Below are 17,426 nucleotides of genomic sequence, written 5' to 3'. Positions count from 1 at the left end.
CAGTAACTCAGCCAGAGATTATGGAGTCTATTACAAGAGTGGGTGGGCAAGTTCTGTGGCCGGCAATGTGCAGGAGGTCAGACTACATGATCATGATGATCCCTTCTGACTTTAACGTCTACAAGTCTATGATACAGGGGGCACCACTATGCAGTAGCAGGTTATTGGACTAGAAATCATAAGACCTATGTTTTAGCCACACTCCCATTATCCTGCTGGGTGGCCTTACTCAACTCTCTCCACCTTTCCATTCTTCAGTTTCCCCATCTGAAAAGGGGGAATGAGGACTTTTACTGTCTTCTGTAAAGTGTTTTCGGTTCTATCGATGAAGAGCTCTATATAAGAGCTAAGTAGTGCTATTATTTGTTGAGACAGATTTGAAAGTGTGGTGTTCAGACTGTCCCCAGAGAGACTCTATCCTTACAAAGAAGATCCATCACTCTTCGCTAATAGGAAATATCCCCTCCCTGTAGCCATATATAGAAGGCTATTTGAGCTTCCAAAACTTTATGCAGGAGATTAAGGGGAACTTGCAGTTAACATCCACAAGTTTTTTTATACACACTGCTTCTAACTCTGTGCAGAAAGATGCAGACCTCCCACTCCTACCATCCTGTTGATGATTAGGCAGTGGCACACCAGGAATTAATAGATTATATAGGCCCAACCCGAAGTTTACTGGAGTCAATGGCAAGACTCCTTTGACTTCAACGATCTTTGAATAAGGCCCTAAAAAATTTAGTGTGGGAACTGAAAGGGTATCTTAATGTGGATTTTGGATCCCTCAGCAATCCAGGCCAGACCAAAAACAAAACACCACCACCACCAACAGTATTTTCATTTAATTGCAAAATAATCTGGTATCTGTTTTGACTTGCTAAAAAGATGCCTCTGAAGTCTTACATTTATCTCCAAAAACCAGAGAAGTGGGAGATGGGGAAGGACAAAAAGCAAATGGAAGAAGCTATATAGTCTTTTCTTTTGCAGTTCAAAAATGTCTCTGAATGTCAAAATACACACACACATATATATATAAAATGAGATTTAATTTCTATGAAGTGTCACAACAATATGGTGCTGTACTCTGTTAAAATAAATGTAATTTACTGAAGGAAATCACTTATTACTATTAACCCTGTCTATAGTTAGTAAGGGACACACGTCTTCTCTTCCTTTAAATCCAATAAGGATATTAGATTGCAGTCTAAAAGTTTCTTCTGATTCATCTTATGCTGGCCTGACTGTGCTACAAAACCTAATGCAGTTTATTCAGTTCTTCCCCTTAATACACTAATTGTACCAATATACTTTACTTACTGAGCCAATGCCATCCATCAATGTTAGTAATGAAGCTACAACTCTTTTTTCTACTTCATTCTGAGCCCCTTCTCTCTTCGGACAGAGTGCATCCAGCTCATCAATAAATATAATTGATGGACGACTGAAAGAAAAATAAATAAAAGCAACTTATCTGCCAATTGTGCACAGTAGCATTTAAAACATTTAGGATTCGATTTTCAAAACTAATGGATATGGACACCCAATTCCTTTAAAATTAAGGGGCATCCAAATCTCTTAGGTGACTGAAACTTTCAGACCTGAAGTATGTTTCTGCTCCAATAAACGACTCTGTAAAATAATTGCATTGTGTGATTCCATGTTTATTGTGTCTCAGATTCTATACTGACCTTACTCTGTTTACAAGTAAAAAGATGGCTTTTCTAGGTGCTGTCCCTGCAAATTTAAACTGGGACCTAAAAGTCAAGCTGGGTTCTCTCTTGCTCCTGTCCTCAGTTGAATTTGGCCCTCCAAATTAATTTAGTTTACAATTCTATTGGTTAAACTTGAGTGAGAATATTTTAGTACTGAATCTGGCCCTATAGGTGCAGTCACACATGGTTCAGATAGCCATTAAAAGCACTTGAGTACATACTACATGCCCACAGTAATCACAACTTTCATGTCCACGCCAACAGGTTTTTCAAAAAACACACACAATATTAAAATTCTGTAAGATTTTAATAAGGTTTTTGTTTTTCTGCTCAATAAAGTTAGTGACAACTTTCTACCATTCTGTTTCTATGATGAAACATGGGTAAAACAGAAGATGGGCTTCTCTGATTTAAGATGAGTATCTCTTTTGGCTCAGGTGGCGGAACATTTCCACCGGAAATTGGAAATCAGCCCAAACTAAATCTTTGCTTCTAAACACCCTTGGAACTAAAGTAAACAAACTCTGGATCTGGATCCAATGTATCTGGCTTGGGTTCCTTTCTATTGCAAATGACAGTTTTGAGTTCTAGTGCCAACTAGGATGAGAATTTAATATTTTATTTAGGACACACGCTAATTGGTTTGGAATAATATGCAACCTCCTCCTTAAATGACATTGCACTTATAATAAGTGACCAAAAACACAAAATGTGTAGATTAGAACTTCATTACTCTCCTTTGCGCCAAGCTGTATATAAATAAAACTTATCTACATTTAAAATACCTCTGCAGGGAAAATATTACAATCCAGAGAACTTCATAAGCTTTTCTTTACACAATAATGTCAAAATTAGTATCACACATGAACATGGATGTAAATCAGAATGATCGAAAATGAATGTACCGTTGAGAGGCTTCAGCAAATATGTGTCGTAATCTTGATTCAGTCTCACCATAAAACCTGAAACAATCGCAATATTTTAGAAGCAGAACTTTTATTGTTTTCCAAGTTGGGGCGGGACTCTATTCCTTGAGTTGCCACAAGATGGCGTTCAAACCTAAGGATAATTTAGGCATGGCCCAATATCTAAACAAATACTTTGCCTCAGTCTTTAATGAGGCTAATGAGGAGCTTAGGGATAATGGGAAGGAAGATATGGAGGTAGATATTTCCACATCCGAGGTAGAAGTGAAACTCGAACAGCTTAATGGGACTGAATCCAGGGGCCCAGATAATCTTCATCCAAGAATCTTAAAGGAACTGGCACATGAAATTGCAAGCCCATTAGCAAGAATTTTTAATGAATCTGTAAACTCAGGGATTGTACCGTATGATTGGAGAATTGCTAACATAGTTCCTATTTTTAAGAAAAGGAAAAAAGGTGATCCGGGTAACTACAGGCCTGTTAGTTTGACATCTGTAGTATGCAAGGTCTTGGAAAAAATTTTGAAGGACAAAGTAATTAAGAATATTGAGGTCAATGGTAATTGGGACAAAATACAAAATGGTTTTACAAAAGGTAGATCATGCCAAACCAACCTGATCTCCTTCTTTGAGAAGGTAACAGATTTTTTAGACAAAGGAAACGCAGTGGATCTAATTTACCTCAATTTCAGTAAGGTATTTGATATGGTTCCACATGGGGAATTATTAGCTACATTGGAAAAGATGGGGATCAATATGAAAATTGAAAGGTGGATAAGGAATTGGTTAAAGGGGAGACTACAACAGGTCATACTGAAAGGTGAACCGTCAGGCTTGAAGGAGGTTACTAGTGGAGTCCCTCAGGGATCGGTTTTGGGACCAATCTTATTTAATCTTTTTATTACTGACCTTGGTCACAAAAAGCGGGAATGTGCTAATAAAGTTTGCGGATGACACAAAGCTGGGAGGTATTGCCAATACAGAGAGAGACCGGGATATCCTACAGGAAGCTCTGCATGACCTTGTAAACTGGAGTAATAGTAATAGGATGAAATTTAATAGTGAAAAGTGCAAGGTCATGCATTTAGGGATTAACAAGAATAATTTTTGTTATAAACTGTTTCAGAGTAGCAGCCATGTTAGTCTGTATCCGCAAAAAGAAAAGGAGTACTTGTGGCACCTTAGAGACTAAACAAATTTATTTGAGCATAAGCTTTTGTGAGCTAGAGCTCACTTCATCAGATGCATTCAGTGGAAAATACAGTGGGGAGATTTATATACACAGAGAACATGAAACAATGGATGTTACCATACACACTGTAAGGAGAGTGATCACTGAAGATGAGTTAATTCCAGCAGGAGAGCGGGGGGGGAGAGAGGGAGGTGGGAGAAATAAACATGGGGAAATAGTTTTACTTTGTGAAACGACCCATCCACTCCCAGGCTCTATTCAAGCCTAAGTTAATTGTATCCAGTTTCCAAATTAATTCCAATTCAGCAGTCTCTCGTTGGAGTTTGGTTTTGAAGTTTTTTTATTGAAGAATTGTCACTTTTAGGTCTCTAATCAAGTGACCAGAGAGACTGAAGTGTTCTCCGACTGGTTTATGAATGTTATAGTTCTTGACATCTGATTTGTGTCCATTTATTCTTTTACGTAGAGACTGTCCAGTTTGACCAATGTACATGGCAGAGGGGCATTGCTGGCACATGATGGCATATATCACATTTGTGGATGTGCAGGTGAACGAGCCTCTGATAGTGTGGCTGATGTGATTAGGCCCTATGATGGTGTTCCCAACGCATCATCAAGGATCTACAACCTATCTTGAAGGACGACCCATAACTCTCACAGATCTTGGGAGACAGGCCAGTCCTTGCTTACAGACAGCCCCTCCAACCTGAAGCAAATACTCACCAGCAACCACACACCACACAACAGAACCACTAACCCAGGAACCTATCCTTGCAACAAAGCCCATTGCCAGCTGTGTCCACATATCTATTCAGGGGACACCATCATCGGGCCTAATCACATCAGTCACAATATCAGAGGCTCGTTTACCTGCACATCCACCAATGTGATATATGCCATCATGTGCCAGCAATGTCGCTCTGCCATGTACATTGGTCAAACTGGACAAATTCTCATCTATATCCTCATCCTTTATTTTACTGTGCTTTAACAAACCATCCTTTTTCCTTGTTGGACATACAACTGGCATGCAGATGCAGTTCTAATTATTTATCAAATTATTTCCTTTTTTTCCCCATTCCACTGCCATACATACCCCTCTGTACTATACAAGATAAGACTCCTCTTCAAAGGAATGAAGAAAACAGCCTCCTGTTACTTCATTTCACTGGGGGGGTGACAACTATACTTGTCACTCTAGAACAATAAACAGCGTAATCCCTTCCCCATGAACTTCTGAGACTTGGGACATATGTACTGGACCCAATTCTACGTATTTATACACTGTGCAACTCCAATGGATATAAGCCAGCACAGAATTTGTCCCAATGTCTCTAAGTTACTGATGTAATAAATTAGATGAACTTACTTGCTTATAATTTCAGGACCGTTAATAACTGAAACATGGGCTCCCACTTCATTTGCAACAGCTCTAGCAATCATGGTCTTCCCAGTACCTGGGGGGCCATAGAGTAGCACCCCTCTAGGAGGAGGAATTCCTTTAAACAAACACAAAACAGAGAGAAAAAGCGTTACTTGTGCTTAAGACAGTTGTGAACAAATCAAATCACCATGCTCCACCGCTCTACAATATATATGTCTACATTACTGATTTCTATATTCTGCATGCTTCTATTTAAGAAATATAGGTATATACTATTTTTTAATAAAACCGATTATATAAAATGTTATTTTTCCCCTGTAATCCTATTGAAATAATTCTGATTGAAAACCTAGCATTAATTAAATCTTTATCATGTTACTCAAGATTCCTACAATATTGTTTGTACAAACCTCCAGCACAATAAAACCACTCCACTTCATTACAGGAATGCACACCCTAAATAATATTAAAAAAACACTGGAAATATCAAAAATAAGAATGAATGTGCCTCTGTTATAGCAAATATTAGAGACTGGGGATAGCTGACAGCTACTGATGAGCACTAGGTCAGACAAGGGCATCTGCTAGGGATGTCAGTAAAACAAGCTGTCTCTGCATATAGTTAAAACTCAAGAGAAATTACAGCCTAGAGACAGATTGGGAACACAAGTATATTCCGAAAAAATTAAACAGTTTCAGCCTAGAGTCCAATAAAATAGGCCCATGCCCAAAAATTAAAAACAAGAAGTTTAAAAGCCAAAAATAGGTGAACTAGAATTCCTGACAATGGACAAGGGACCTTGGCAGAATGAGCATTACTGAAATATGGTAGAATGACAAACAGTCAATGAAATATTGTATAGTTTATTGCCAGCTTTACAAGAAGGGCCAATTGTACCACAGAGGTAAGGGAACAAAACCTAATGAGATAAAATTCCTGAGAACTATGTATTCTGTAGGGATACAAAGCCCAATCGCAGATCCCAGTGTCCGCAGTTCGCTGCTCCAGGCCAATGGGAGCTGCTGGAAGCAGCACAGGCCGAGGGACGTACTGGCCACTGCTTCCAGCAGCTCCCGTTGGCCTGGAGCAGTGAACCGCGGCCACTGGGAGCTATAATCGGCCGAACCTGCAGACGCGGCAGGTAAACAAACCGGCCCGGCCCGCCAGGGCTTTCCCTGCACAAGCGGCAGAACAAGTTTGGGAACCACTGCTCTAGTGCTTTGTTCCATCTTGTGTTACAATGTTCCAAGCACTGTGATTTAATCTAAGAAATCATCATCATAAATAATTTTAACATTTAAATCATTGCATCCTTTCCTATTCACAGAGGGAAAGATGGGTGAATTGCACTATATTCTTTTCTATAATTTGCAGAAACTCTGGGTCAGACAGAGAGAATTAAAAGGGGAGAGGGAGGAGGGTAAAAACTAGAATTTGATTGGCCAGACAATCTTTAATTTGAATGCACTTTTTTTAATTGAACTCTATAAAAACAGACTTTAAGCAGTGGAGTTACAGAAGAGTACCTTTATTTTTCAAGTGACTGACTCTGTAACTCCTTGCTGCTTGTCATGAGTTCTCCTGGGTAACTACACCGTCACAGACTCTTCTCTCTAAGGCATGATCCTTACAACCTAAACATTTGGTTATTAAAAAAGGAACAACTGTAGAGAAGATAACTATAACAGAGTTTAGTTGGGAACTAAAGTACATCAAATCTGTATCACACAGAGAGGGAGTGCGTGTTTCATATAGAATGACTTGTTAAAATGGATGAAAGAAGCGGGAAGTTAAAGAAAAACATTGTCTTAGATGACAAAAACCAACTCTTAGACATCATACCGTAACACTTGAACAATTCAGGCTGCTTCAGGGGCAGTTCAATTGTTTCTCTAATAGTCTGTAGCTGGCTGCTTAAACCACCTATCATGTCATAGGTAAGGTTAGGTTTACAGTCATGTTCTTCTGTTGCAATGGTCCGATTCTCGATGAAATTGACTCTAGTTCTTGAAGAAATGAAATAAAATGTATCCAAATTGCATTTTGCTCCAGTTTTGCCAATGGGCAACAATCTCATGCTGTCTTTGTCTCTGATTAATTCAGAGCCGTCAATAAGGTCTCTGACATTCCCCTCGTCACAGAACTCATCTGTCCGGTCATAATCCTGCTCACCCCCTATCACCACAGCATTTGAAGTAACTGGTGAACTTTGAGCCATCAGCTTGCATGGAGTGCTGGTAGATGCTCCTTCCTGGTTGTCTTCTATGTCCAACTTTCTGAGCTGCAAAGACAAGTTTAGAGCGCTGGTCTCCAAATCAGTCTTCTCAAGGACTGTCTCTTGTGTTTCACTGAAAACAGTACTGCTCTGCATTTTCAGCAGGACCCCATCTGTTCCTTTCACTCTGGTCACCATCAAGTTGCAAGGTTTGCCATAGAAAGTGAGATGCAAAAGGTTGCCTGGCAAAACTATCTTCCCATCTACAACAAGATTAAATTTTAAAAAAGCATACATATTAATCTTATTTTCCAGCAATAATTTTCAAATACAAATGAATTAGAACAATTTTTCCATCAGCAAACCTCTAAAACGGATGTCACAAATTAACTGTCCTAAAAGTCGAGGTGATAAAAAGACAGGAAAATACAGTTCTCATCTAAAATGATGCCTTCAAACATAGCCAGCCTATACAAGGATAAGTATTCTGAATGACTGGCCATTGGTATATTTCTGGTTGTTTTAAATTTTGGAGCTCATAAAAAGTTGCAGATTAAGGAACTGTCTTTGCTAGAAATAGAAACTCTCTATTTATTAGTGTTGTCCACTGACTCAAGATTTATCACAAGTCTTATGAGACATGATGTTTTACTTTAAATCCCAGCTCCTGGAGTCATGTGGTTACGTGAGAATCTCAGCTCTCTCTCTTCTTTTAAAAAAAAAAAAAAAAAAAAAAAGATTTGCCCTCCTGGTTGCAGAGAACAGCTTCAAAATATGACCCAACTGCAGCCTAAACAGCCCCAAACTAGAAGACAAATAAAAAGAACCCAAAATTTATTTTTAATCACAAGATTTTAATCCAATCTCATGATTTTTTCTACTTTTGGGGTTGGCAATACCACTATTAATGTACTGATGGAGTACAATCCATTGCTTCTACTCTATAGCAATTAAATGTTTGAGTAGATGGACTAAACTTTTTTTAGCTATGTAAAAAGGGATAGGAAATTATCTACAAAACAAGGAGCATCAGTTTTGTCCAATATGATGGGAGGCTCAGGGTGTCAAATATATTGAATGTAAATACTGATACACTAAAAATTGTACTAAACCTCATGGCAGAGTTTTGAATTCTCTCTCCTCATAACAGAAATAAATTCATAACCACAATTGTTTGGAGTGCATCACATTATAATGCAGAAGACCAAGGAAGACTTTTAAACCATCTCAGAATGAACTGATTGCAACCATGACGGACTGAAAACTATGTTTCATGCAAGTATATTATTATTTGATATTTATATCATAGTGAGGTGATGTCGCCCAGAATGAATAGGTCAATAAAAAGTTTACAGAGTTTGTAAAACAAGCTAAAGGCCTATGACCAATGCTAACGAGGCAACAGTCATTTTGGAATAAGCCTTTGATGAAGATGGTAGGTGACTGATATTTACTCTCAAGAAACAGCTTCTCTACTAAAATATATATGTAAAACAAAAAACACAAACCACTTACCTAGATTTCGCAAAAGACAGACAGACAAGTCTTCAACATTAATACAGGCATCTTTGTCCCTGTGGTTGTGATGAAAAACAATTTTACAATCCCCTAGTAATTCTAAAAACAGAATCAGTCTATAATATTGATAAACCATGATTTACTCATATTAACAGTAAATTCTTTGTTTTGCAGTATAGGATATAATTTAACTCTGCAAACAGAAGAAACTTACGGGAAAATTTACAAGTTGCTCTATTTGACTCATTGTAGTCTAGTGATAAATACAATGTAAATATATTTGCTCTAAAGCTAATTAACAACCAGCTTAAATATTACCATTTCTTTGGATTCTTCATATAAAATACTATATTTACAACAATATAAGTCAAGATTTATCATTCCTTAAAACAAGAAGCATGAGATATATGTATCTCCCAAGTGACTACAGTTCTGACTTACAGTGAGGGTGGTTACTACATTTACAGAATCAGTAAATACCACATTTTATACCACAGGCCTGCAAATACTTTCATACACGAGTAATCCATTGATTTAAATGGGCAATACATGCATTTGTAAAGGTAAGCACAAATGTGAGCATTTGCAGATCTGAGGACTGACCTTTACTCCAACTGTGCAAGGTTTTCCCTGAGATATATTCTCTAGTACTGTACTTCGTGCAATTCAGTTTTAAATGTGGGCTCTTAAACCATTTACCTATCAAGAATATCAATGGTCTAACACACCACACTTTCAGGATTTTTTTTCCTGATAGTTAGCCTAAATTTTCTCTCTGTGTTTTGTCCCTAACTTTACCTTGTTCCGTAACCATGTTAAATAATTATTCCACTTCCTTGGCATTTATATTTACACCCTTGAAATATTTGTAGATGATCATCACAAATTATCCTTTTCCCCTTTACACTAAAAGAAAGAAAGATGCTTCTCAAAAACAAATTAAACAAAAAACATTTTAAAAAAAAAGAACACACACCAGATACAGAAACTGCAACTAAAATTATGGTCAACAGAGGGAGTTCTAAGTCTACTAATCACAAAAGGTCTCTTCCCAAATACTTTTACTGATCAAGGAGAAAATTCTAGGACAAGAAACATATCAAAAATTTTTGAGAAACTTCAAGTCGCCATACAATTTTATGACCCTAAAGCAGCAAACATATGTATTTAATTACTTTTACATATCTAAGTAAAACTCTTGCAGTCATTTAGACCAGTGGTTCTCAAGCAGGAGTATGGATACCCCTGGGGTACACAAACATCTTCCAGGGGTACATCAATTTATCCAGATATTTGCCTAGTTTTATAACTGGCTACATAAAAAGCTGAGGAGCTGCTGATATATTACAGTGACTCTTTGGCAATGTACATTGGTAAATTCTGGCTCCTTCTCAGGCTCGGGTTAGCCACCCCTGCTTCAAGGCTTAAACCAAGCATTAACTGATGAGGTTAGAAAAAGCTTGACCTAAGGGCTGGTTATTCCTTAACTCAGGGATTCTTTACACCTTCCTCTGAAGCATCTGTTACTGGCTACTGTACAAGACAGGATACAGGACTAGATGGACCACTGGTTTGATCATATATTCTTCTGAGAGCACAGACAGCTACAAAAATTATACAAAATCATAGGGCTCAAGTCTAGTTGCTCTACCTAAGCAAATGCAAAATCTACACTAACAGCATTTCCAGAGACAATTTACATTTTTAAAGGGAAGTCAGATTTGTAAAATTATTTCACCCTTCCTAATGTGAATACTCCACACTCATATAAATACTTCTTTTGGCCTCAACTACTCAATCAGTAGGGACTTTGCAGCATCGGAGAGAAGGCTTTGGATTCTTTGACCACGGGATGGAGGAGTACAAGGCAGAGACGGGCTCCACCTAACGAAGAGAGGGAAGAGCATCTTCGCAAGCAGGCTGGCTAACCTAGTGAGGAGGGCTTTAAGTTAGGTTCACTGGTGGAAGGAGACCAAAGCCCTGAGGTAAGTGGGGAAGTGGGATACCGGGAGGAAGCACGAGCAGGAGCATGCGAGAGGGGAGGGCTCCTGCCTCATACTGAGAAAGAGGGACGATCAGTGAGTTATCTCAAGTGCCTATACACAAATGCAAGAAGCCTGGGAAACAAGCAGGGAGAACTGGAAGTCCTGGCAGTCAAGGAATTATGATGTGATTGGAATAACAGAGACTTGGTGGGATAACTCACATGACTGGAGTACTGTCATGGATGGATATAAACTGTTCAGGAAGGACAGGCAGGGCAGAAAAGGTGGGGGAGTTGTATTGTATGTAAGGGAGCAGTATGACTGCTCAGAGCTCAAGTATGAAACTGCAGAAAAACCTGAGAGTCTCTGGATTAAGTTTAGAAGCGTGAGCAACAAGGGTGATGTCATGGTGGGAGTCTGCTATAAACTACCGGACCAGGGGGATGAGGTGGATGAAGCTTTCTTCCGGCAACTCACGGAAGTTACTAGATCGCAGGCCCTGGTTCTCATGGGAGACTTCAATCATCCTGATATCTGCTGGGAGAGCAATATAGCGGTGCACAGACAATCCAGGAAGTTTTTGGAAAGTGTAGGGGACAATTTCCTGTTGCAAGTGCTGGAGGAACCAACTAGGGGCAGAGCTCTTCTTGACCTGCAGCTCACAAACAGGGAAGAATTAGTAGGGGAAGCAAAAGTGGATGGGAACCTGGGAGGCAGTGACCATGAGATGGTCGAGTTCAGGATCCTGACACAGGGAAGAAAGGAGAGCAGCAGAATACGGACCCTGGACTTCAGAAAAGCAGACTATGACTCCCTCAGGGAACTGATGGGCAGGATCCCCTGGGAGCATAACATGAGGGGGAAAGGAGTCCAGGAGAGCTGGCTGTATTTTAAAGAATCCTTATTGAGGTTACAGGGACAAACCATCCCGATGTGTGGAAAGAATAGTAAATATGGCAGGCGACCAGCTTGGCTTAACATTGAAATCCTTGCTGATCTTAAACACAAAAAAGAAGCTTACAAGAAGTGGAAGATTGGACAAATGACCAGGGAAGAGTATAAAAATATTGCTCAGGCATGCAGGAGTGAAATCAGGAAGGCCAAATCACACCTGGAGTTACAGCTAGGAAGAGATGTTAAGAGTAACAAGAAGGGTTTCTTCAGGTAAGTTAGCAACAAGAAGAAAGCCAGGGAAAGTGTGGGCCCCTTACTGAATGAGGGAGGCAACCTAGCGACAGAGGATGTGGAAAAAGCAAATGTACTCAATGCTTTTTTTGCCTCTGTCTTCACGAACAAGGTCAACTCCCAGACTACTGCACTGGGCAGCACAGCACGGGGAGGAGGTGACCAGCCCTCTGTGGAGAAAGAAGTGGTTCGGGACTATTTAGAAAAGCTGGACGAGCACAAATCCATGGGGCCGGATGCACTGCGGATGTGATTGCAGAGCCATTGACCATTATCTTTGAAAACTCATGGTGATCGGGGGAGGTCCCGGACAACTGGAAAAAGGCTAATGTAGTGCCCATCTTTAAAAAAAGGGAAGAAGGAAGATCCGGGAAACTACAGGCCAGTCAGCCTCACCTCAGTCCCTGGAAAAAATCATGGAGCAGGTCCTCAAGGAATCAATTCTGAAGCACTCGGAGGAGAAGAAAGTGATCAGGAACAGTCAACATGGATTCACCAAGTGCAAGTCATGCCTGACTAATCTAACTGCCTTCTATGACAAGATAACTGGCTCTGTGGATCAGGGGAAAGCAGTGGACGTGTTGTTCCTTGACTTTAGCAAAGCTTTTGACATGGTCTCCCACAGTATTCTTGCCAGCAAGTTAAAGAAGTATGGGCTGGATGAATGGACTAAAAGGTGGATAGAAAGCTGGCTAGAATGTCGGGCTCAACTGATCAATGGCTCCATGTCTAGTTGACAGCCGGTATCAAGTTGAGTGCCCCAAGGGTCGGTCCTCGGGCCGGTTTCTTTCAATATCTTCATAAATGATCTGGAGGATGGTGTGGATTGCACCCTCAGCAAATTTGCAGATGACACTAAACTGGGAGGAGAGGTAGATACGCTGGAGGGTAGGGATAGGATACAGAGGGACCTAGACAAATTAGAGGACTGGGCCAAAAGAAATCTGATGAGGTTCAACAAGGACAAGTGCAGAATCCTGCACTTAGGACGGAAGAATCCCATGCACCGCTACAGACTAGGGACCGAATGGCTAGGCAGCAGTTCTGCAGAAAAGGACCTAGGGGTTACAGTGGACGAGAAGCTGGATATGAGTCAACAGTGTGCCCTTGTTGCCAAGGAGGCCAATGGCATTTTGGGATGTATAAGTAGGGGCACTACCAGCAGATTGAGGGACATGATCGTTCCTCTCTATTCGACGTTGGTGAGGCCTCATCTGGAGTACCATGTCCAGTTTTGGGCCCCGCACTACAAGAAGGATGTGGAAAAAGTGGAAAACGTCCAGCAGAGGGCAACAAAAATGATTAGGGGGCAGGAGCACATGACTTATGAGGAGAGGCTGAGGGAACTGGGATTGTTTAGTCTGCGGAAGAGAAGAATGAGGGGGGATTTGATAGCTGCTTTCAACTACCTGAAAGGGGGTTCCAAAGAGGATGCATCTAGACTGTTCTCAGTGGTAGCAGATGACAGAACAAGGAGTAATGGTCTCAAGTTGCAGTGGGGGAGGTTTAGGCTGGATATTAGGAAAAACTTTTTCACTAGAAGGGTGGTGAAACACTGGAATGCGTTACCTAGGGAGGTGGTGGAATCTCCTTCCTGAGAAGATTTTAAGGTCAGCCTTGACAAAGCCCTGGCTGGGATGATTTAGTTGGGGATTGGTCCTGCTTTGAGAAGGGGGTTGGACTAGATGACCTCCTCAGGTCCCTTCCAACCCTGATATTCTTCGATTCTATGATCAGCCTCTTAATTACAATATTCACAACACAAAAGTAATGAGTTTTTCTAATATTTCTTTTAACCTGACAGGATCTCTTTTAAGCAGAGACCATGCTCATCCTTTAAATAACCTGAAACCAAATTACAAACATTTTTTTTTATTTTATGGTCACAAAGAATTGCCTGAACCAACTTAGCACAACTTCTGTTTCTAAAGGAGATATTAGGTCAAGAAACTAATAAATATATAAAATACCTGCTAGCTCCTATTTCCTATTATCTTGACATGCTTCCCTTCATGATTTCATTTTTCCTTTTCAATTATCAATAACAAATTGTGATGGGGTGTACAAACCCCACACCAATGACACAGGGGTAGAAGAGCTAATCTGGGCAGGCTGACCCTGCCCCTCTAGCCAAGGGTGGCAAAAGGGTTTTAAAGCAGGAGGTTCCAGACTGTTGCTGGGAGACAGCAGCTCTACGGCTCCCAAGAGGGACTCCTGGAAAGCTTCAGAGAAATTGCCCTCAAGGACATACGCTGATCCTACAAGAAGATAGCACACCTCGATATACCAGCCGGGCAGGACGGGTTTGGAAAGCTCCAAAGCAACCAGTGGTCAGTGCTGCTATCCGCAATCCCTCCTGGCGTTAAGGAATCTGAGAGTATACTAAAAGGACTTGGGGAACAAAAGCCCCTTCAAACCTAGTCAGACTATTCCTCTCAGTTTAGTAGCACCAAGATGCCTGTTAATGCAGTTTTGCAGCACCCGGACACCAGGAAGTGCTTATCAGTTACCTGAGAACTGAGACACAAATATGCAATTTATAAATGGATACAGGCTACATTAAATCTTTCAGTCAGTTTAGCTAAAGCCCAACTCATCAAATCTTCTGAGTGCAGAACTCACACAGGGCTCCAGCCCAGGAAGGGTTACAGGAGGCAGTATTATGCTACTTCCCAAAACAAAATTAGGCCCCAATCCTGTCAATATTTTAAGTCTCATTAAAAAGGAAAGCGGACCTGCATCTACCTACAACAAGCCTGAACTTGATCTATAACACACAGATTCCAGAACATGGGAAGTAATGTTCACAGAAAAATTCCAAACCTCAGCTTCACATCTAGTTCTTCTGCCTGCACCACTGCACCGATCACAGGCTGGACAGTGACTGCCTCACCAGGTTTCACTCGCAGATTCTTCTGAGTGATTCCACTTAGGCCAACTTTCCCTCCTGGGAAGCCTGCAATTGGCCAAGCTGTACAAACCTACATAGAGTTTCAAATTTAAAAAAAAAAACAAACAAAAAACCACTTGGTGATTAAGAGCTTTTTTTCAGTTGTCATTCCCTAGTAAAAGGTGAAAAAACCTTCATGCCTTTTAAATCAAACTCCACAAGGGATTAAGGATTGGGTTAAAATGAAATATTCCACAAACACTTAAAATGCAAGGCAATTAGCACTGGACTCCTTAAGGGCTGAACTAAAATGCTTTCTAAAAATATACGGCTTAGATTTTGTGAATGAGAGAGAATATATAACTAAGGACAGAGTTTTTCTGTAGATAATGGAAGAGCATAGTCAGTTGTCTGGGGTTCACTCCCCTTCGCCATTTAAAAAAAAAGAAATAAAATGGAGTGACTTATTATTCTTGAAAACAATTAATGGCACTAGCTAAATCCAGGCATAGAGCAATCAGAAGCTGCGCACAAGTCTCAACACCAAGCTGCAAAAATAGCCTGATACACAATTCATCTGTTTTTCCAATCCTGAAGTATAACACATAACTGCACTAATTGTGTGGAGAACTAGAATTCAAAACTGGAATTTTGAAATCTCAAAACTCATCTCCCACTTGTGACCGAACTGCAATCCACCACTTAGCCAAGCATAAAATTAGCCTAACAGACAGAAAAAGAAATCTCACCTCTTGTTTTCCATCTGCACTGGTAAGCAAGACTGGTCGACCTATGCATATATTTGCTGACTTCATACTGTTGAGTCCTAGTTGCACAAGGACTCTTCTGTACATTGTAGGAACTCTGTCATCTGCTAAAATATTAGAGAAAACATGTCATTCTTTTGTACAGTAAGTGAACTTAGTGCTTATAACATGTGCCAACTCAGAGGGACAAGACTGCAAACAAGACTCTGTTCCGACATCAAACGGTTGCATTGTCATTACCCCTGCTGTAAGATTCACTACACCACAAAAACAAGCATGCCTGTTCAGTATCTATGCCTATTCAGTTCTAACGCTAGAGAACGAATCATGATGGTGGGGTTTGTGACTTTAGCACATGAGGAATTGGACAGATAGTCACAATCAATTTCAAGGCAGCTTGATACATGTGCTACCTTTTGACTACCACTCAGATGGAAGAGGTTACAACTCCTCTTAATCTTCCTTGAAAACCAGTTTCTTCAGCCATTCAGTCTCTATTTTTATTTGGGGGGGGGGGGGGCAGTTCTGTCCTATACAGCTAGGTTTCTTAACAGCTACCTGATCATAACTTTTGGTCTGTACCACCTTGCTCATGATCTGAACCAGTGATACAGAGGAGAAGGTCTGCATATCCCTTACCAATTCCAGATCTTTTCAATACCTAATGTGGTGGGCAGATGGCAATGAAAAGAACAGCACAACACAGGAGCCATGTCTCTACGAAAATATTTCTGCAACAGGAGCGTGTTTTTTTTTTTTTTTAAGTACTAGAGTCTACTAATGAATTGTTCAGTTTAACTGGGAGCTGCTGCAGCATGAAGATAGAAACCAAAACAGAGAACAGTATACTTTCATTCTTAAAGGCGCAATGAGCATGTCTTTTTTTTTAATCATTTAACATTACTGCTTTCTTACTTTGTTTTTAACTTTACTTCGTAGTTTCTGTGGAGTTATTTATGTTTGGATAAATAGGGTTGCATACAGAAAAGACACAATTTTTTAAAAATCCAAAAGCTCCATTTAATGATAGCCAGCCTCAGTGGGTGGTAGCCTGCTCTTGCACAAGCCTTTTAATATCTGTTTTTACACTGAAGAACAGAGTTATATGGTTCCAATCCTGCAAATGCTTACACATAAGAAGTCCCATTAAAATCAATGGGAATACTCACATGAGAGAGTATCTGCAAGATTAGGACCTATATTTATTCCATACTATATACACTGTGCTGCATTGTAGCAGATGTGCCTTTTGGTTCCAATCCTATCAGATCTATGCCAGCGTGCCTTTGCATGAGTATATGATCAAAACACAGGCCTGTAGGGCACCAATGGCAAAGTTGCAGCTTTACATTATAACAATTACAGTCTTATTTTTGTTGAATAATTCACCAGATATGCAGCACTGTTCACTGAATTTTTGAATTTGCATATTTCCCCTCCCCTCCCCATACACACACACAGAACTTTACTTGAATTTAAGCACGTTTAAAATGCTACAACCCCAAAGTTGTGCTGATGTCTTATAATCCAACATGAACATCGACTGGTCCAGGAAAGTCACCAAAAAGTCAAACAGCTGAAAGGGAGGAAGCAAACTGGACTGTTGAAAAACCTGTTTTCCCCAGGACTATTCTACGGGGTTTAAAGAACA

At 40.2% G+C, this 17,426-nt stretch overlaps 1 protein-coding gene across 2 annotated transcripts in view; it reads right to left on the bottom strand.

Annotated features, from left to right (window-relative positions):
* Positions 1–17,426, bottom strand: part of AFG2A (AAA ATPase AFG2A) — a 305,716-nt gene that overhangs the window by 287,837 nt on the left and 453 nt on the right. Inside the window, exons 2-8 of one of the 2 annotated variants that reach the window (XM_074950826.1) lie at positions 15,758–15,882; positions 14,942–15,099; positions 8,946–9,004; positions 7,058–7,693; positions 5,200–5,329; positions 2,618–2,674; positions 1,318–1,441 (exon numbers count right to left, since the gene is read on the bottom strand). In XM_074950826.1, the coding sequence (XP_074806927.1) occupies positions 1,318–1,441; positions 2,618–2,674; positions 5,200–5,329; positions 7,058–7,693; positions 8,946–9,004; positions 14,942–15,099; positions 15,758–15,882 (1,289 nt within the window). The remainder of the gene's footprint in view (positions 1–1,317; positions 1,442–2,617; positions 2,675–5,199; positions 5,330–7,057; positions 7,694–8,945; positions 9,005–14,941; positions 15,100–15,757; positions 15,883–17,426) is intronic. The other variant, XM_074950828.1, reaches the window with a different exon arrangement.

The sequence above is a fragment of the Natator depressus genome, chromosome 4 (assembly GCF_965152275.1).
Source record: "Natator depressus isolate rNatDep1 chromosome 4, rNatDep2.hap1, whole genome shotgun sequence".
Lineage (NCBI taxonomy): Eukaryota > Metazoa > Chordata > Testudines > Cheloniidae > Natator > Natator depressus.
Note: the sequence above shows the minus strand (reverse complement) of the source record. Positions and strands in the feature narration are given on the sequence as shown.